At 37.4% G+C, this 20,177-nt stretch overlaps 1 protein-coding gene across 11 annotated transcripts in view; it reads left to right on the forward strand.

Moving 5' to 3' along the window:
* CDC42BPB (CDC42 binding protein kinase beta) overlaps positions 1–20,177 on the forward strand; it is a 91,876-nt gene that overhangs the window by 50,284 nt on the left and 21,415 nt on the right. For 6 of the 11 annotated variants that reach the window (XM_064716064.1, XM_064716067.1, XM_064716065.1 and 3 more), the window contains exons 6-22: positions 766–859; positions 2,159–2,359; positions 3,226–3,474; positions 4,434–4,513; positions 5,484–5,650; positions 5,739–5,858; positions 7,688–7,821; positions 9,489–9,731; positions 11,964–12,074; positions 12,526–12,770; positions 12,935–13,040; positions 13,551–13,675; positions 14,431–14,536; positions 16,115–16,263; positions 16,911–17,005; positions 17,093–17,172; positions 19,723–19,812. In XM_064716064.1, the coding sequence (XP_064572134.1) occupies positions 766–859; positions 2,159–2,359; positions 3,226–3,474; positions 4,434–4,513; positions 5,484–5,650; positions 5,739–5,858; positions 7,688–7,821; positions 9,489–9,731; positions 11,964–12,074; positions 12,526–12,770; positions 12,935–13,040; positions 13,551–13,675; positions 14,431–14,536; positions 16,115–16,263; positions 16,911–17,005; positions 17,093–17,172; positions 19,723–19,812 (2,395 nt within the window). Of the gene's footprint in view, positions 1–765; positions 860–2,158; positions 2,360–3,225; positions 3,475–4,433; positions 4,514–5,483; positions 5,651–5,738; positions 5,859–7,687; positions 7,822–9,488; positions 9,732–11,963; positions 12,075–12,525; positions 12,771–12,934; positions 13,041–13,550; positions 13,676–14,430; positions 14,537–16,114; positions 16,264–16,910; positions 17,006–17,092; positions 17,173–18,600; positions 18,652–19,722; positions 19,813–20,177 lie in introns of all 11 variants that reach the window. The other 5 variants (XM_064716059.1, XM_064716061.1, XM_064716060.1 and 2 more) reach the window with 1 other exon arrangement.

Raw genomic sequence — 20,177 nt, forward strand, 5'->3', positions numbered from 1 at the left:
AATGTTGACAGTATCTGGAACTGAAATGTATGGAATAAGTTTAACAATGCAGAATTACTAATTATCTTTTGGGGAAGCACAGTGACATAGTCCAATTTTCTCAGCACATATTTTTATGTATTATGACAAGTAAATACAGATTTAACATTTAAATTCATGTAGACAGGCATAGATTAGCATTTATTATTTTGTATTAGTACTGCTAATGAGCAGCGGTATTAGTGACATTTCAGTAATTAATTTCAGAGCATTAGCCTTTGGTTAAAAAAGGTTAATTCAAGTTTATGTTGGAAAAATGTATCAAGTTGGCAGGCTTTTTACACATATGAGGACCCTTTGTTAAATCTGTCACGATTTTTCTCATAAATGTCAAGTGTGAAACTGGAATTCAGCACCTTAAAATTCAGCCATTGTCAGCTTCCACATCTATGCAGCAAGGTGCATTAGAGCACCTTATTTTTGTTTACTCCTGGTAATTCTAGTCTCCTTCTCAAAGATGAAACTGAAGGTGTTGTGGAGTTTTAAAGCTTTTTAACACATGTAGTAGCATTTGGTACTTCACATTTGAAGAGAAATGCAGATTTTATGGTGCAACAAAACTGGTGCCTTTAAGGTTGGTCAGGGGGAGGGAGGGAGTCATAAACAGTACTGAAAAGAGTTTACATCATTGGGTAAGATTCTATGTTATTTTGATGCAAGATTAATCTCTACAAGCAGAGCTAATACTGTATGTTTAAATCCTTTCACTTTTGTATATTATAACAGGGACATAAAGCCTGATAATGTTCTTTTGGACATGAACGGCCACATACGACTGGCAGACTTTGGGTCCTGCCTGAAAATGAGTGAAGATGGCACAGTATGTATGAAGCTCCATTTATTTGGGTTGCTGATAGTGGGACCTTCTGACTGACTTGCTGGTTTTAAAGAGATTTGACATCATGAGGGATGTGATAGATTGTGAACTTTCAGACACGCTAAAAATTGAGGGTGCAGTGTAACTCAACATACTTAAATGAGTTTTTGAAATCTTCAATTTCCTTATTTTACAGGCTCCTAACTTTTCAAGTTATCATTTGCTATATTTTTCTGTTTTTCACTTTTTCTTCTAATGACCATTTGAGTCCAAGGGGGTAGGGTGAGTCACCATCCCTATAGATATCAAAAAGATGTGGATGTGGTACTAGGGCACACAATTTAGGTGAACTTGTTAGTGCTCAGTTAGCAGCTGGGCCTAATGATCTTGAAAGTCTTTTCCAACCTAAATGATTGTCTTGATTCTACAATTAATAAGCAGTTTGTTTTGTATGCCTTTGACAAATGGAACAGCAACATGATGGTAATTGGCCATCTTGTGCAGCAGATTGGATTTACCTCAAAAAGCTGAATTGCTTGTGACAGGTTTTGTTTGTTTTGCCTCATTTAGGGCTCTTCCAGGGGTGCCAGTCCTGCCAAAGTATGGCATCGTTTACTGGTTTTGGCACAAACTCACATCTTGTTGAGGTTCTTTAGTCATAAAATGTCTGTCAAAGCTTTACCATAAAAAATGTAAATGAAAGAGCTATTAGAATTGAGAACATATTCCTAGAGATTAGTCTGCCCTGATGGTCAGGGCTTCCCTACTACTTGTGCACTGAGTAATTTCTCCACCTTATTCCTGTAGTACATCCACTTGCACATTAGGCAATAAACATTTGACTGATTTCTGACATAATAAAACTTACCCAGGAAATTTATTCTATGATCTTCAAATGAAACTGTAAAATTCAGGGGTAGGACCTGATCTCCCTACTTACTCATTTTTCATTTCAAGTTCTGGGCAGCAAATTGCAGTTTTAAAATATAAACCAACACAAAGGAAAAATATATTTTGTCTTTCTGCTTTCACAGTGTTATTTCACTGTGATTATTATGGGTTTCTACTGTGTTCAGAATAAAACATATCAACTGATTTTATGTAGCAGTAGAATGGAACTTAATCTTTGCAGTCTTTGTTACTTTCTTAATATTTCCTTTGTTATGTTGCTGTGAATTTATGAATCTTTTCCTTCTCCAGAACCATGTTTTGGTGTCTCTGTCAGAAATACTAGTGTTTGAGTAAAACAGCTGCTGAGAGAAACTAGAAACTTAGAAGAATTATGTTTGCCTTATTTTTAAGGTACAGTCATCAGTAGCAGTGGGTACTCCTGACTACATCTCTCCTGAGATACTGCAAGCAATGGAAGATGGAATGGGGAAATATGGGCCTGAGTGTGACTGGTGGTCACTGGGTGTCTGCATGTATGAAATGCTCTATGGTGAAACACCCTTCTATGCAGAGTCACTGGTGGAAACCTATGGGAAGATTATGAATCATGAAGTAAGAACTGCATTACATCTCTTGTGTTCTGAGTTTAGGTTTACTGAGAAACTTATTACTTAAGGATATTGAAATTATGGTAGTTGTTGGCTTTTTCACAGTGTTTTAGATTAATATGTAGGTTTCTTGGTTCAGGTTTTGGGAAGCTTGCTTCTCTGAACTGCAGAAATTTAATTTTGATAAATTGAAATTTTTCTCTAAATGCTGATTTTCTTGTTGGAAAATCTAAGCAGTCATCACAAATCAGAATTAAAATCTACTCCAATTTCTTCAGTCTAGAGTAATTTCAGTTGTAAGTGGTAATTACAATCTTTAGATCTTATGCTTGTTTATGAATAGAAGTATTTTCTAAATGTAGATTATATTTCGGTAAGAAATACAGGTATTTAACCTATATATTTGAAAAATAAATTCTTAAATATGACAACATAAAGAACTGGCTAACGTCATGGGGTTTTAAGAGTTGAAATTAATTTAATCTGCAGGAGGTCGGTAGACTTCTGACTAAGAATACCAGTCTGTCTTTATTGTATGATCTTTAATATATTGTAGTGTGTAAAAATCCTGATGTGTCTTAAAAAAAAGTTTTCTTTTCCTAACAGAGTTATTGTAATCACAGATCAAACAGATCTGTTTTAAAGAAATTGAAAAATGATTTCTTGTATTTGAAGTCCAATTTAAGACAAAAAAATCTGTCATTGAATATACTGAATTGTACTCTGTCATTGCTCGCTGTAACTAGAACAATATTTGACTATTCATTTTCAGTTTTATTGGTATAGTTTAATGGTTTTTTTGAAACTACAGTTATAAGTTTTGGAATTAATTACTTCTCTAAAAATTTCTCTTTTTGTTTTGTTTTCTAGGAACGATTTCAGTTTCCATCCCATGTTACAGATGTATCTGAAGAAGCAAAAGATCTTATTCAGAGACTTATCTGCAGCAGAGAGCGTAGGCTGGGACAGAATGGAATAGAGGATTTTAAATCTCATGCATTTTTTGAAGGACTTAATTGGGACAACATCCGAAACCTAGAAGCACCTTACATTCCAGAAGTCAGCAGTCCTTCTGACACCTCAAACTTTGATGTAGATGATGATGTACTAAGAAATCCAGTGAGTCTATGTTTTTAGATATTACTAATAGAAGTATGCATCCTTGCTGCACTGTAAGGTAGTAGGGAGAATTTAGTTCAAAATAAAGAAAGGGATGAAAAATAAGTCACTCCAAATGTGAAAAATTCAAGCTTTTAGTCTCTTGGCATTTTGTGTTATCTGAAATCATAAGCTGCTTTTTTAAGTGGTAGCATTTGCCAGACTGTGTTACTTTACATGGTCAAAGTTAAAACATGTTTAGGTAGGGAAAAAAGCCTCTTAGTTGCCCTTTCAGTTTACCTTAGTAGGGAGCTAGTATTTGGATTTATGCTTTTTCAAAGGTGAAAAACAAAATCTGTCTTTACAAATACACATATATTCTCTGTGTAGCTTGCAAGCACAGCTGCCCAAGTGAGAGGACTCATCCTGCTACTTCTCCACTGATTTAAGAAGCAGGAAGCTGGTTCTTGGAGTAGGGAACATTGGTGTTGCATTCCTCCATTTCTGTTTCTTGTAGTTTACAAATGGTTCAGGAGGAGTAGAGAGCTTTTGTGGTAATTTTTTCACCGGTTTGTATTTCAAGAAATCGGGAGCTTTTGGCACGTTTTTTGATTGCATGTCTGACAGTAGCTAAAACACTAAGACTAACAGCATGCATTTTGGTGCCAGGTCACTTTTAATTAGGAACTTGAAATTTTGGGTTTCCTTTTACTGGCTGCATTGTGCTTTGAACTTGTTGAAATGCTGCCCTTTCAAGTGCCAGTTCAAGAGGCTCCGAAATTCAAGTTGTTCTATTAGGCGACCTAATCTGAAATAAAGCTTGTCCAGAGGCAGTGGAGCATGACTGCCAATTGTCAGTTGGTGTATTAAGAGAAATCTTTCCATTAGCTGTCTCTCTTTTAGCTGTTGAGGCTCAATGAAATGCCTTTCACTCTGTATGTGTTCTCTCTTGGGTTTTCATGCACATTGTTTTCATGCAGGAAGTGGTGCCACCAAGTTCTCATACAGGCTTTTCTGGACTGCATTTGCCATTCGTTGGGTTTACATACACAACTGACAGGTAAGCAGAGGATATGTTTTATAAAGGAAACTTGTTTCCCAAATGCAGCTAATTCCTGCGAATTCTTATTTTTATAAATATATAGAAAGGTTGATGTACATAGGTATACATGTGGCCCAACATTTATTCCTTGTTTGGTTTTTTTCCAAATGTCTGAACATATTTTGATCCTGTCTGCCAAGATTAGGTGCTTTTTGTATTTAATATTTTATGTATTTGAAATGAAAGAAAGTTAAGGGATTAGATGTGTCAGTTGCAGTTTCTTCATTGAAAGGCTGAGAGCAAGTCTTGTCCACACTGGACATCTGCCAGGAGCTGTTCAGGATTATCTCATTGCTCCACTGTCCTGCTGGTAGACCAAGTTAACACAGAGGGTTCTGAGCATGGACAGAGTGGCTCACTTTGCATATCTTTGAAATGGCCTCTCTCTGACTTCAGAGATCTCTCAAACATATGCTTGTCTCTGATCCTAGGGTATTCTGACCTGTTTGTTATTCCCTTATTTCTCTTTGCTGAGATTTGTTACCCCCAAAACATGTCTGTCATTCTTTTCACAGTGAGATCATGTGAAACAGTAACTTAAATCCATCTTTGCCATGCTTTAAACTAAACGTTTGGGGCTGTCCCTCAGCTATCTCAGTGCAGGTACACTTACCTGCTTCCATTTCTGCAGGGAACCTGTAACCTTTGGCATGGGAAAATTAACATTTTCAGTCATTTAGGCAGTTTGTGAAGTCAGGGTATATCTGCATCATTGAAGTTCTACATGCAGATATCTTAATTCTACAGCAGCATGCACAGTAGCTAGGGAGTAATAACTTTACCCTGAGAATTGTCTCTACAGTAACAATTACTGCACTAATTGTACTTGTAAATTTAAGGTGCATATTTGGTGGAATCCCAGCATGTCCCAGCTATAGACTGCTGTGAGTATTTATTAAAATGTCCTAACTTATGTATTTCTTTTCAGCTCTTTATCTGATAGAGGCACTTTAAAGAGTGTGCTGCAGTCTGACACTGTAACCAAAGACACGGATGTACAGCGAGACTTAAAGAACACTTCACAAATAGAAGGCTATGAAAAGAAAATACGGAAATTGGAGCAAGAAAAGCAGGATTTGAACAGAAAACTGCAAGGTTAGAGTTCATTTTTGTTTGGACTCTTAGTTCTGCTCATTGGAATATATTCTATTGAAAATCTTTTCCTTTCGTTTTGGATTTTAAGAATCTGCACAGACAGTGCAGAACCTCCAAGGTCCAGTGTGTGTTACAGCCAATACAAGCCGTGATAAGGAGATTAAAAAATTAAATGAAGAAATTGAACGGTTGAAGAACAAATTAACAGGTAAGCCTCTGGCATGGTAATTATAGTAATGCAATTTATTTTGCAATAAGTAGAATTAATGCTCTTCAGCTGTTTAAAAAACAAAGGGTGTTTTAAAGCCTTGTTCAATAATAAGAGGCATTTCAGTTTTTTCCAGATGAGTGCTTAACTAGTTCTTCCACTTGCTTGGCTTGATAACACATACTAGCATGGGAAGTCCAGAGTGTGATGAATTGTGTGGATTGGATTTAATTAAATATTTTGTGTGATATCCATTTCCCTAAAAATTTCAGGAGATCCTGTTCTCTTACTCCTCCATTTGGGGAGGAGTATTGTGTTGGAGAGGTTTTACTTGGAGGCAGGTGTAAAAGACAGGAGACAGAAGTCTGGTTGCTCTTTAGTAACATAAAGGAGTAGATGGGGGATGTGTAATAGTAGTTCACATTTAAATATTTCTGAGCTTCTGCTCCCTTTGTGTTTCTGTGTTTGGTGTTGCATTAATTAGGAAGCACTGAGCATTGCAGAAAAACAAATACTGGCATCTGTCCTGAGGGAAGACTGACTCACCCATATCACTGAAAATCTGTTGCTTGACAATGCTATTCGTTTATCCATGCAAACCTCCTGTTAGCACCTAATTTTTAAGTAGGAATCAGTGATAAACAAAATGGTAGTTTTGAATCCTAATGACTTGGCTGAGAGTTTTATAGAGGACTGAATATTGTGAGTTCAGATGCTAAGTTGCTGATGCTGATTTTTTTAGAATATCTAATCCTGATTTCATTTGACAATATACCCTTTTTGTAGGTGTATGCACTGCAAAAATCAGCTCTGTTCTCCTACACAGATTGTCTTCCCAAAAAAAGCTTCTTTTGTGTATTCTGAAATTAGGTTTGAGTCACAATAGTTAGATTAATGCTCTGCTTTTGCAAAGGGTTCAGGTTTATCTAGTTCTTCTACCAGTGATGTCCTGTTAAATATAAATTCTAACAGTATGTTCTTATTTTAAAAAAAGTGCCATTGGTTCATGTAGGGTGGGAGGAAGTTTGTTCTGAAGTGAGGAAAGGAATAATATTTCATGCATTATAGCAGTGCTTGGGATCCTGAATACTTAGGTCCATTTTCCTGTTCTGCCATAGATACCAGTGGAACTTGAGTGAGACAGTTATTCCCTGTGAAATTTCTTACATATTTGTTTAGTAGAAGTGGTAATTAAAACCAAATAGAGAATGGCAGCTCATTTTCTTAGAATTGGTAAGACTGAGCAGGAGTATATAAAGGTGGCTATGTTGGGTGTTTTGCACTTAAAACCAATAATTTCAAATGAAATTTGTTTCTTTGTTATTGAAAGTAAAGTGAGAACAAGCTGCCAGAAGTATGATCAGTCAGGTCTCCAGGTTACCTTTGCAGGATGGTATTTCTTTCCCAAACTATTCATTAGTTCTTATCTAGAAAATAAATGGTCTTTGCTTGTCTTGCTGGATGCACTAATGACTGTTGCCTTTTTGTTGCATAAGGAAAACTATTTAGGAAACACATTATTAGAACTGGAATTGAAACATTTCAAGTTTATTTTACGGTTTTCTAGGGCTAGAAGTTGCATTCCTCAAAAACAAAACAAAGCCTCGTGCTAAGGCTTTTTCCTTTGGAGATCACAATCTTTGGGGCTGAGAAAAATAAAATTATTTTGAGGTATCAATATCCCAAAGTTATTTTAAATGGTCTAAAATGGTGGGGATAGGAAAGAAGTTGATTTTCCAAGCAAAGTGATGCCAATTTGTATGAGTAATTGGCTTGTGTTATTGGTGTTAATTTGGGACCAGTTGCCTCTAATATGTATTTATCTACAGATATAAGTAAACTGGAAGCACAGCTTGCAGATGCAGTGGCTTTTCGACAGGAGCATGAAGACTCCATACACAAGTTGAAAGGACTAGAAAAGCAGTGCAGAGTACTGAGGCAAGAAAAGGAGGACCTTCATAAGGTACTTTTTAAAATGGTTATGTAAAGTAGTTCTGAAACAGTTATGTTGTGATTACGGTTTTAGTGTTTTAAATGCTGCTTTTTAAAACGATGCAGAGATGTTAGGGAACCTGTTCAGCAGTACAGTAGCTTTCCAAAGTATCACACTTTTATTTTTTGAAAGTTGATGGGCTTACTGTTTCAAATGTGTTCTGCTAGATTAAACAAACACCTAAAGAATGATTTTAATTAAGCTGTTTAATTACTCTTAACTGTTTCAGTAGAAGTCTGAGGCAATCAAGAGAGACTTCAGAGCCTTGGGATGACTTGTTAAGGGATCAGGAGCTCAAGTATTATTCTCCTCTATTCCCTCATCTTTCAGGGGATGATGAGGGAGGAAACAGCCCCAGCAGACACCTGGCTGGTGTCCCTGGCAGAATTAGGGGTTTTTGACCATAGGTCAGTTCACATGACACCAGGGCCTGCTGGTGACATTTGGGGTACACCTGTCTATTTAGAGGAAAAGAATCTTTGCAGGGAAGTTAGCAGAGCTCATTGAAAGAGCCCATTTACTTTTTCTTTATACCAAAAGGTTAATTATTGCTCAAGGTTAATGATGACTTTTATGTAATCATTGAGTTTATTTGCTGCTGTGTAAATTATCTCTTTGTTTGCTTCCTAAAATTTAGCAGTATTTCAGATTTAAGTCAGCAACATATTTTGTAGTAAAGTAAATAGGGATTTGCATATACTACCTACCATTTTCAATAATAGTAAAAAAAGCTACCTATATTGGAATAACTAGTTTTGCAAAAGTCTACCAGGCATATTGTTCCTGAGAATTCATATGGATCCATAAGTAATCCATGGGCCAGAATTTCTGGGCTGTTTCTACACTAGAATTTAACAGTCTCTCTTCTGTCTTTTAATCACCAGTATGGATTATTTGCCAGTGTATAAGTAGCAGAGAAAGTGAATCTTTTAGTCTGAGCACGTGCTTTTTGGGAATTTAATCTTCCTGCAATGCTCCTACTAAGGGCAGAAATTTTTAGAATTCCCTTTTACAGTATACATTTATTTTGTTGTATCATTCTGCTTTTTTTCTTTCTTTTCTTCTGACTCTCAAATGATTTTATGTCAAACATTCCATTTGTATTTTAATCCCATTAATTTTTGTGAACTACTTTCTGTAAAGAACATAGTTTTTATACTTTCAATTAAAGTATTAAGGGTTTCAATATTTGTGTTAAGGAATCTTCCTCAGTTTTCTGAAAAATCTCATTTGGCTGCAGCCCCTCAGTGCTGGTACAATGTATTTGATGTTGCTCCTGAATCTCGTGTCTTCTGAAGCATTCCTTTAAACAAGGTTACAAATGTGCAGGTACATAGTGGTAATGTAAAATCAAATTATTTGGAAGTGAGGTGACTTTGTGTAGTCACATTTATAAGAAAGACTTGTGGGATACCAAAGGTAGCTTTGGAGCTGCCCACACTAGAAGCAGAGTAATGGCTGCCTTTGTATGTCACTGCAGTTGCCTAGCTAAACAATTGTGTAAATTAAGAATTAGAAATCTTTAGTAGTTTTATGAGGTGGTCAAAACAAGCTTATGTAGGTCCAGTTTCTTTTCTTCTTGGAAAGAATTATATGGAGTTCAAATTTCTCTTTTTTTTTTTTTTTTTGGAAACCAGCAACTTGTAGAAGCCTCAGAGAGACTAAAGATGCAGTCCAAAGAGCTGAGGGATGCCCACCAGCAAAGGAAGCTGGCTGTGCAGGAGTTCTCTGAGCTCAGTGAGAGGATGGGGGAGCTGCGCTCCCAGAAGCAGAAGCTGTCCCGGCAGCTCCGCGACAAGGAGGAGGAGCTGGAAGTGAGCATGCAGAGAATCGACGCTCTGCGCCAGGACGTCCGAAAGTCTGAGAAGATGAGAAAAGAGGTAGCTTGATAAAATAGTAATAAAATAGCTAGCACCTGTGTGTTTCAGCTGCTGCTTACCCTGTACCTCCTGAAATAAACAGGGCCAGGAGACTTCTTCTCCTTTTTAATGCCTTTATTAAAAGTGATCAGCTCAGGATTGGGCGGCTCGGCAGGGCTGCAGTCCCCGTCGCGTCTCCCAGGGCGACTCAGAGGAGGAGGATATGCACAGCTCTGTCCACCAGGGGCAGAGCTGGGGACTCCAGTGCTCGTGGGAGCCTTTAAGGCGTGGTGTCCCCCTGTCAGATCTTGGTTTCCCTGGTTCTGTCCTGCCTGGTCCCAGCGTCGGGACGACTCTCTGCTCAGGGCGAGAGGGGCTCCGCATCTCTGCAGGCTCAGCACTTGGCTCCTCACGTCTGGACATCACTTTAGTCTCTCAACTCTTAGGTGGCTCTTTGTTTTTAGGGTTTTCTCGTTGCATTTTGGAGTCGAGGTCCCAAAGCATGCTGGTCTTTGGAGTCACTTTGCATAACCCCCCCTACCCTCTCAGGTGTCTTCCCTATGTTGGAAGAGAGCACAGCCTCGGGGAAGGGCCATCACCCCACCCAGCCAGGCCTTTTACTAATACAAAAGAGGAGATAAGCCTCAACGACCCGGTATTACAATAACAAAGCACGAAGAACCCTGGCAGAGACAGAGATCTGGCTGCGTCCCTGTAACTCTTTCTCACAAAAAAATATTAACTGAATTTTTGTTCATAACACCTCCTGTGTGATTGTATGGATAAATTGGGAGCATCTTCTGGAGGTTTTCATAGGGTTTTTATTTGCACTCAGACTGATTTGAATTTTGAGGAAAGTATTCTTGCTGTATGCCCAGTTTATTAGTTCTGGTGTTTGGATTCTTGTAGAGTCTTGAATCATAGTCAGCTTGAAACCTGTAAAGCTCAGTGAATGTCTTCATGTGCTCTGAGGTTGGAGTATTCTGACTTCACTGTTTTTTTAACTGAATGTTTCTCTTCAGCTTAAATGAGGAATAGTGATACAAAACTAAATACATGGTTTTCCTTCCTCTCTAGTTAAGTCATTGTAAGAGTAGTATCTTTAAGCAAGCTACTTTCCAATTAGTATTCTAGGCAGTTTATAATTTTCCATGAGATGAAGTGAATAGCCAGAAGAGAACATAAGAAAAAATTTCTGTGGTTAATCTGGAGTGTTTTAATCACTGAAAAATCATAATGTTTTCTGCATGCTCTGGGTGAAAGAGAGGAGAAATTCAATAGCTCTGTAAGCTAGAAAACTTGTAGCAAATTGAAGGGTAGTCTATGAAAATGTAGTGGATAATGAAGTTTCTTTTCTCCACAAACAAGATATGATAGTCAACTAGGAATTGATGAATTGGTGTGGCATCTCATCTCTAGAGCAGAGTGCAGCAGGCATTCAAGTGTTGTTACTAATGCAGTTAAATACTTTCATGCAGAACTTTAAAAATCTCCTGTCTTTGTTCTTAAAAATTCCTCTGTTCTCCCTTTCATAACAGTTGTATCAATCTTCTGTTCAGAGCACAGTCTAGAAGTTAATTATCTTGTCCCACAGTTCTAAGTACAATCCTTTTAAAAACAGCTTTGCTAGTTCAATTTGAACATAGAAAAACAAATCTTACTTTTCCTGTCAGGATATGAAACTGTGCTGCTATTGCTTGAATTCCAGCAGTTGCCTTAGTTGCCACTAAATCTAAATTGTCTTTCTGATAAGCTTTCTGAAGTCAATAAATGAATGATCACGCTTATTTTGTTCCATAATTGCAAAGTAAAAATATTCAGTGTTCATATTTAAAGTGTTTTGCAGTAATTTGGTTTAAAGGTTGATATTTTTAAGCTGCCTTACTTAGATACTGAGCCATGGAGCTGACCTGTAAATGTGGGAGACTTTTCTCTTTCTCAGCTGCAGTGTCTTCCTAGTGCTATTTCCTTCTCTTTTCTGTAATAGAAGCTGTGCAGTTATCCCTGAATGGGCTTGATGTAGTTCACATCAGTACAAAGAGTCATAAAATAATAGTTCTCTGCATGTGACAGATGGATGCCTGAATCACTGAAGGCAAAACAATTATCATGACATTCTGAGATGGTTGTTATAGTGGTGTAACTTAAAATAGAAATAAGTAAAACTTGCTGCTAGGCCGTATGGAGGAAAGGAAATGAATGATCCAGATAGTGTTATCTTGTGTTGAAATGACCTAAAATGACTCTTCACAGCTGGAAGCCCAACTTGAAGAAGTCGTAGCAGAAGCATCAAAAGAACGCAAGCTCCGTGAGCACAGCGAGGTTTTCTCCAAACAACTGGAAAATGAACTGGAAGCTCTAAAGGTTACATGGTTTTTGACAAATATTTATTCATGGCCTAGAAGCTGCAATAGTTTGGCTTACTGAACTGTTGATACCAGTGGGACTTAAAAACTGCAGCACTACTGGAAATCTGACCTAACCCATCCAGATTTATTTGCCTTTTTTGCTTGAAAGCCTTTAATTGCTGGGTACTAATGTCTTGAAAATGCTCAGTTTATATAATTTCTAAGCAGCTAGTAAACCAATGTGATCCAAATTTGTTACCTCTGCAAGCCATTTCAACCCCTTATTTGGGTCATGTAAGCAGAGCAGTCATTTACAATGCTTGGGGACAGGCACCTTTTAAATCACTCCGTGCCCAAATAAAAATTTTTCCAAAGTGCCACCAACTGGACAATTCTGACTTTTAAGAATATACTCAAAATAAAAAGATCATAGCTTCTCCCTGACGGCTTCTCCTCTTGTTTTGCAGTTGAAGCAGGGGGGCCGGGCAGCTGGTGCCACACTGGAACATCAGCAGGAGCTTTCCAAAGTTAAGTCTGAGCTGGAAAAGAAAATCTTGTTTTATGAAGAGGAGTTGGTCCGACGAGAAGCATCACATGTTTTGGAAGTGAAAAATGTGAAAAAGGAAGTACATGATTCAGAGAGCCATCAGCTTGCACTCCAGAAAGAGATCATGATATTAAAGGATAAATTAGAGAAAACAAAGCGAGAGAGGTAAGCTTTTGGGCATGCTCCCCTCACTGTGGATTTCTTTTTGTTGCATGGGTGCCTGTGCAGGCTGGTGTTTCACCCTAACTCTGTTTATTCCTTTTTGAAAATCCCAGTCTACAGGTTCAGCAATGTGACAGTGTGTTTTTATTTCTTGCCCTTCTCCTTAGGCACAGTGAAATGGAGGAAGCAGTAGGAACAATGAAGGAGAAATACGAACGTGAAAGATCTATGCTCTTGGAAGATAATAAAAAGTTAACAACAGAAAATGAGAGGGTAATTATTTCAGGAAACATATAATTCTTACTTCATTAGTCTCTGATGTTGAAGTAGTCTACTCACTGATCAGAACAGGATCTGTGAGTATTCAGGCACTCTCTCAATTTTAAAAACTTCATTTTTGCCATATAAATATGAGAGATTTGGCTGCATAGATACTTTAGCATCTTGCTACTCTGCTCTTTGGGGGATTGATTCCCATAATTAAGAGGACACCACCCTTGTTAATTCTTCATGATGACTACAAAGAGAGGAAATCATTGACACACACTGCCTGCCTTCCTGATGGTTTACAGTTAAACCTTATTTCTCTCCAACCTCTACACTAGATTTTTTGTTTTCCCTTGTTTTAAATTATTTTATGTGAACTAATAGTTTCACAAAAAGGAAGCCCATCCAGATAGCCCAGGATGGTCTTTTGTTCAGGTTCTAAAAGTGTGTAGGCATACACATATAAAAAGTCTGAAACTGACCTAAGTCACAAGTGAAACTAATTTCTTGTTTCAGCTCTGCTCCTTTGTGGACAAGCTAACAGCACAGAACAGACAGCTGGAAGATGAGCTCCAAGATCTAGCAGCAAAGAAGGAGTCTGTTGCTCACTGGGAAGCTCAGATTGCAGAAATCATTCAATGGTATGTGCTGGTTAGAGATCCTGATATGGCCACTTTCAACTTCTGAAATGCTGCTTGGTTTTGTTTTGTTTTGTTTTGTTTTGTTTTTTTTAAACATATAGCTAGGCCTTGTTTGTGTCTGAGACCAGAAAAAGCATGGTACTTTTGAGTGCTGATTTTGTTAAAACTGCCAGATGCCACTGAAACAAGTAGAAAGAGTCAGGGTGTCAACTTTCTTCAGTCTCTAAAGTGATTGTTAAATAATGCAATTTGGAATATTTTGATGAATTCATTCAGGAAAGTGGTCAGGATTTAAAAGGTCAGCATTAACATATAGAACCTCACTAGCTGTACTAGAGCACTTAGTACTTCCACTCTTCTCATCTATATAATTCACTGTTCTAGCAAGCTGTGTGCAAGAATTTCAGCTTGCAAAACAAAAAGGACTGGAAGGTAGCCCTTACAAAAGTTGAGAAAGTAATATGCAGATAATTTTCAAATAACAGCAAATCTCTGCAGAACTCTTCTGATGGAAAAAGGGAGGTTTCAGTTTCCCTAGCAACTGCCACAATCAAGAAAATCAGATAAAAGAAAAATTTAAGGCAGGCAATCTGGGATGCATTCAGTTTTCTGTTGCTGGGAGAGTTTTCCCTGCTCTGTTTGTTCCTGTTATGTCCCTAAACCCAGCACAGACACTCTGATAATTTGGTGGTACAGTATTTGGTGCTGTGAGCCATGAAACTGCTAAGTTATGGGTTTTTGTAATTGCACAACAGGGTAAGTGATGAGAAGGATGCTCGTGGCTATCTCCAAGCATTAGCTTCCAAGATGACAGAAGAACTGGAGTCGCTGAGAAGTTCCAGTCTGGGGTCACGAACACTGGTAAGGAAATAAGGCACATTCAGGATGTTCTGGGCATGTCTGAGAAGCTGCATTTTTGTGCCTAAAGATAATTAACCCTCTGCTCTGCTTTATAGTTTTTAGGTACTGCTTGCAAAGCCAACTGGGTAACCTGATCAGAATTTGATCATTACAGGGGGCAGTTGTTTCATACTAGTAACTGCCATCACAGATATTATACACTACAGAGGAGAAAAGAAATAATAACTTAAACCATTAAAGGGAATACAGAAATATACCTTACCATGTTATGCACAATTGAATAATTGCTGTTACAGCAAGACAACAAAGTAAGTTTTCTTCTGTGAAAAAATATTATCTGGCTTATGCCAATAGAAACTAGGGACACAGAGAGAATATGGCTTTATTTACATGCAGAACAATGAGACCTTTGTGCCATAATTTTTCCATACAGTAGTGACATGAATTCCCCAAAATTTAATAGAAGAGCTCTCATAAAGGATTATGGTTTCAAAGAGAAAAACACTTGCATAAGGAAAGGAAGAGCCATTTGCAGCTTGGCATGGGAGCCCACATCCCCACTAATGCCAATCACCAGTCTGCCATCCAGAATCCATCTGCTGCTGGTTTATGCTCATGAAAAATTACTCACCCCTTCCAAACCTATGAATATGAGAGAATAAGAGAAAGTTTTATTTCTGTGAGCTGACATTTGTTTGCATCATCAGGAGACTATATTATAATATAGAGAGGTTTAACAGGAAGAAAGATTGGATCAAATGCAGTTTGCATTTTTATCTTAGCTTCTGCCTGAATAAAGAACACTGTCTGTTCTTTATATTATAACTAAGGCAGTTACGTCTCAACATAAAAAGTGCTTCTCAATTTTCATGGCTATTATTTGCAGGTTCATCTATGACTAGAGAGGTATTCATTAGGGAATTTCAGAAACATAGTCCACACTGAAAAATGTCTAGAAAAGCTCAGAATATTGGCTTTTGGGGTAGTAGGGAAGAATTGCATGGTGTGTGCTGGAGTATAGCATATGTTGTATGTATGTAGCATATGTTAGATGTATAGTAGCATATATAGTATATGCTACTTAGCAAGCATAAGACTTGCTTAGGGAAATGTTCCAGGTATCTTGGGCATCTCAAGAGCCAAGATTCTTTCTTCCTTTTTTTCTTCTCATAGTTTTGCTACTCTTAGTATGTTTTATGTTAGTATGTTTTACATTTTGACATTTATCTCATCTTTGAAAATCATTGTTATATCACTGTGCAAGTTTTACACTCAGTTCTAGATTGGACAGTGAAAACTAATCATTTCCAGTGGATTCTGTCTGACTTCCATGCTCAGTGATCCAGCATTTTGGTTTCCACTATATTGTGTTACTGGTGTAACAAATAATAAAATTGCTCATAACTTCATTTTTGTGTCATGAACACTGACTACTGACTAATTTTCATGGAGCAGGGGTGCTGTCCATAGCTGATTAAAAAGCATTCTCTGAACCAGTGTGAAAGCTAACTTATGTCTTTGGGAAGAACAGAAATACCCTTAGCCAGTTGTAGTAATACTCAGTGACTACTGCAACAGGATCCCCTGTGGAAGGTGCGCCGCAGTCAGAAGTTGGACATGTCAGCAAGGCTGGAACTGCAGTCAGCCCTTGATGCAGAAATTCGTGCCAAACAACTGGTTCAGGAAGAGCTACGGAAAGTGAAAGATGCAAACATATCTTTTGAAAGGTAATGAGGGTTTTGGTTGTGTTTGGGGGTTAATGTGCTGATCTAAACTGCTGATTAGAATAGCAGCAACTTCCTTAAAATGGCTCCGTGTGCCTGGATATTGGACTCTGTCAGAAGGATCCCATTCTGCAGATTAGGCATTTCTTACATAGTCAGATGAGAACTCTGAAAATTGCTTCAAGTAAACACTTCACTGCTATAGTAAGTTACAAATCTTGGGCATCTGGGAAAAAAAAAAAGGTGTAAGAGCAAATTCAAAGCAAATTCATTACCATTTCTTCAACTAACTTGAGAGTTAGACATGTTCTTGGGAACTAAAAGTCAAAGTACTCTTAGAATAATTTTGTTTGGCAGATACTTGCAGCGATAGCCAAATTCTTAAGTACAGTTTTAGATATCTAGTCAAGTAATGAGGTGTCTGTTCAGGGGAAAAGTAAAATTAATCATCCTTAAAAAAAATCACTTAAAAAAACCCCAATGGCCCTCAAAAAACCCCAACATAACCCCCCAAAAATAACATACAAGCAAACAAAAAGGCTTTTTCTGAAAGTCTGAGATGTAGGACCAGAAATTAACAACCTTGTGTACTGGCATTCCTGCCTTTGAGACATTTCAGATTACATTTTGATCATATTTTTTTACTTTAGTAAATTAAAGGAATCAGAAGCAAAATATAGAGAACTGTTGGAAGAGATGGAAGGTTTGAAGAAAAAAATGGAAGAAAAGTACAGAACAGATTCAGGTAATTAAATTTCCTGTGTTCTAACACAGTTCTAACACAACCTGTGATGTTGCCTTTTAGCTAAGCCTGTTCTGCTTTTGGTTTTAGGTCTCAAACTTCCAGACTTTCAAGATTCCATTTTTGACTATTTCAACACCTCTCCTCTTGCACGTGATTTGACTTTCAGAGTGAGTTATTACATAAAATAACTACAAAATGAGATAACAGAATGATATTTTTAGTATGTAAAAATATCTCTTAGGCACTGTATGGCAGATTGGTATCTTGCATATTAGCCAAATCAGTGTGGCACAGAATTGGATGCCCAGCAGTTGTCAGTTTGCTTGGCATTTTGCAGAGAAGCTGGCACCTCTGGGAAATATTCTCAGAAGTTCACTTTAATTATTTTCCATTCTAGCTTCTTTGTTTAGGTTAATCTCAAACATTTGCTAAATGAAATATATTCAGAGTTTTTTTGAGTATGCTGGCACACCCTATTACAAATAAGGAATTAAATGCTTTGCAGTTGGAAGATGCTGATTATTACAAGGGAAAGTTTTCACACAGTTCAAGGAGTGCTTAAACAGATTTGTAAAATTGTTGGCTCCAGATCTTAATGTAGTGGTTAGAGGAGAAGGAGCTGGGAAGAGAATCAGAGGGCCCACAGATGTTGGTATAATAATTTTATCATGACACACCCTGTGATCCTTAGAAAACAAATCATTCAAATCACAGCTCCAAGTAGGCGTTTCACTTTAAATGATTTGTGCATTCCCTGAGGAAGCAGCTGTTAAATGCAACATTGAATCACATTTCCTTACTTCATGAACTCTTGATCCTTGAAGATTTTTCTGGGTTTTTTTAAAATTTTGTTTTGCAAAGCATAGACAGTTTAGGATAAAACTAAGGGCTTGAACTGAAACGATCTGTTGGTGAAGCGGAGTTAAAGGGGCTCAGGTTAAAACCTCATCAACCTGGTTAGATTTTCTAGCTGAGATGTCTACTCTCTCTTTTTTCTTTTTCTTTTTTTTTTTTTATTGTCACTGTTGCTAAAAACAAAAAAGCCTATGGACATGCTGTGATATTTTCATACAGTTTGTGTCTATGCTGTTCCCAGTCACAGAATGTCTATGCTGCCTTTCTGTTGGAGCAGGAAGATGTGCTCTATGGGTGGCAAGGAGGGGAGAGAAGCATGATGCATGCTACTTTCTCAATACTAGCTTTACCTACTGACCTTGATATTTTCAAACATTGTTTTTAAAAGTAACAGATAGATGTAAAACAATAACATGTAAAATATCAAGCCCATAACTAAATAAGGTTCCATTCTGTGGATCCTGAAATAAGTACATATTCTCTGTGGAAATGCAGGTGGCATTTTCTGATGAATTACATTAAAATTGCTGATACCATGCTTAATAACTTACATTAACTTTTTTTTTTCCACATGTACTTATAAAGATATTTTGTATCATCTGCTTTGGGGTTAACTTAGTTTGAATGAGTTTCATTTGGCCATATAAAATTTTATTTAGCTAGTCAACTAATATTCTATCTGAAGTTTTCCTGTGGGTGATAAGCAATCGTTTTTATCCCTCATATCTGTTACAACAAAGGATTCTGTTTCTTCTTCGTCTACATCTTCTCTGCTAGCCTTTTGGGAAGAAGTAAGTTTTGCTAGTAGTTTTGTGTCCTTATTTTGTTGTGACCTGTCTTAGTAAGAATGGCCCTCTAAAACTAGATATTTTGCTTCCTTAATTTCTCTGTAACTTAATCCACTAAACCTCTTTGAGGCTTACTGTTTTATAGTTTGACTATATAGCTAAAGCTGAATCACACAGTATTTTGAAATTATTCATATTACATAATCGTGCAATTTGATCTTAAATGGCCCAGCCCTTCCAATCAGTTTGGAACAAAACAAAAATAACAAGTATCTGAACAAATTGAATGAGCTAACTGGAGTTGTCTTCCTGTCTAAACTGGCTGGGAAGTGAGTGATTCATTACTTGTTGCCTTTAGTGCTAATTACATCATTGATGTGAAGTCTAATCTCATGTTTGTTAATCACAGTTTTCATGATGTCCTGAGAGTACAGTAATACAGAATCCTACTTCCACACCCAGCTGCTTTAGCTCTGCAATTGTAGCATACTTCCCCCTTGTGCTGGCAATTAGTAGTTGCTAATTTAAGTGTGAAATTAATAGATGGCTTGTAATGGATGCTAGCTTTAAATGTTAGTGAAATATAAGGCACTGTGATTAATTAGACATGATTCTTTTAATGACGGAGGCCAATCATTCTTAAACAACTTTTTAAAAGATTGAGTATTACTACTTTAAGATTTTTTCTTGTGGCAGGTTTGCTGGCTTCTGTATGCTAGAAAAATCCTAGTGTAGTAAGCTACCATGAGAAATCAGCTATTTTAGGGATGATTGCCAAGCTGCTCAAACATCATTCCATACCTGCAAGCAAGAGATTAGACACAGCCTTGCTGGGAGAATGCAGCTGTTAGAGTATTTATGCTGTCTGCTATGAGATTTTGCATTTCAGTACTTCCAGTTTTTCCATCAGGTGTCAGGGTTTGTTTTGAGGAGAGATCTTTTTCAGAGTGGATGTTAAATGTATGTGTACTTCATATAGAAATCAGCACTGGGTCTTGTTTCCATTTTGTTGACACAAGGACGCTTCATCAGATATGTGGTGTCTAATCTAACATGTTTGCTGTCCTTTTGCAGACCAGCTCTATTAGTGAGCAGGAAATGCAGGGTTCCAAGTCAGAGGTTTCACCATCTACTTCAGTTGTAACTGCAGAGCAGCAACAAGAAGTAAGAGACCCGTTATTTTACCCTGAGGAGTATTTCACCAGAAAGTCTCTGTCTTGTTCATGATGAATACATACTGCAGCATTCATTATGAAGGAGCAGGATTGGATGCTGCATATTTGCAATGTCTCAGTGTTAATTGCACCTGCTTTGAGGACAGTTGCAAATGAAACCTTTTCGCTGGCTTTGTGTATGTTGATGTACCTCATTTTCATGTTTTCTGTATTGCTGCTTGTTTGTTAGTGTGCAGGCTTTCCTGTGAGTGCTTTAAAACACAATCTGTTTCTATTAAATCAGAATGGCAATGTTTACAATTATTAAATTATTGATAATTTTCAAAAAAGGAAAAAAAAATCAGAACAATAAGC

Source organism: Zonotrichia leucophrys, chromosome 5 (genome assembly GCF_028769735.1).
Source record: "Zonotrichia leucophrys gambelii isolate GWCS_2022_RI chromosome 5, RI_Zleu_2.0, whole genome shotgun sequence".
Classification (NCBI taxonomy): domain Eukaryota; kingdom Metazoa; phylum Chordata; class Aves; order Passeriformes; family Passerellidae; genus Zonotrichia; species Zonotrichia leucophrys.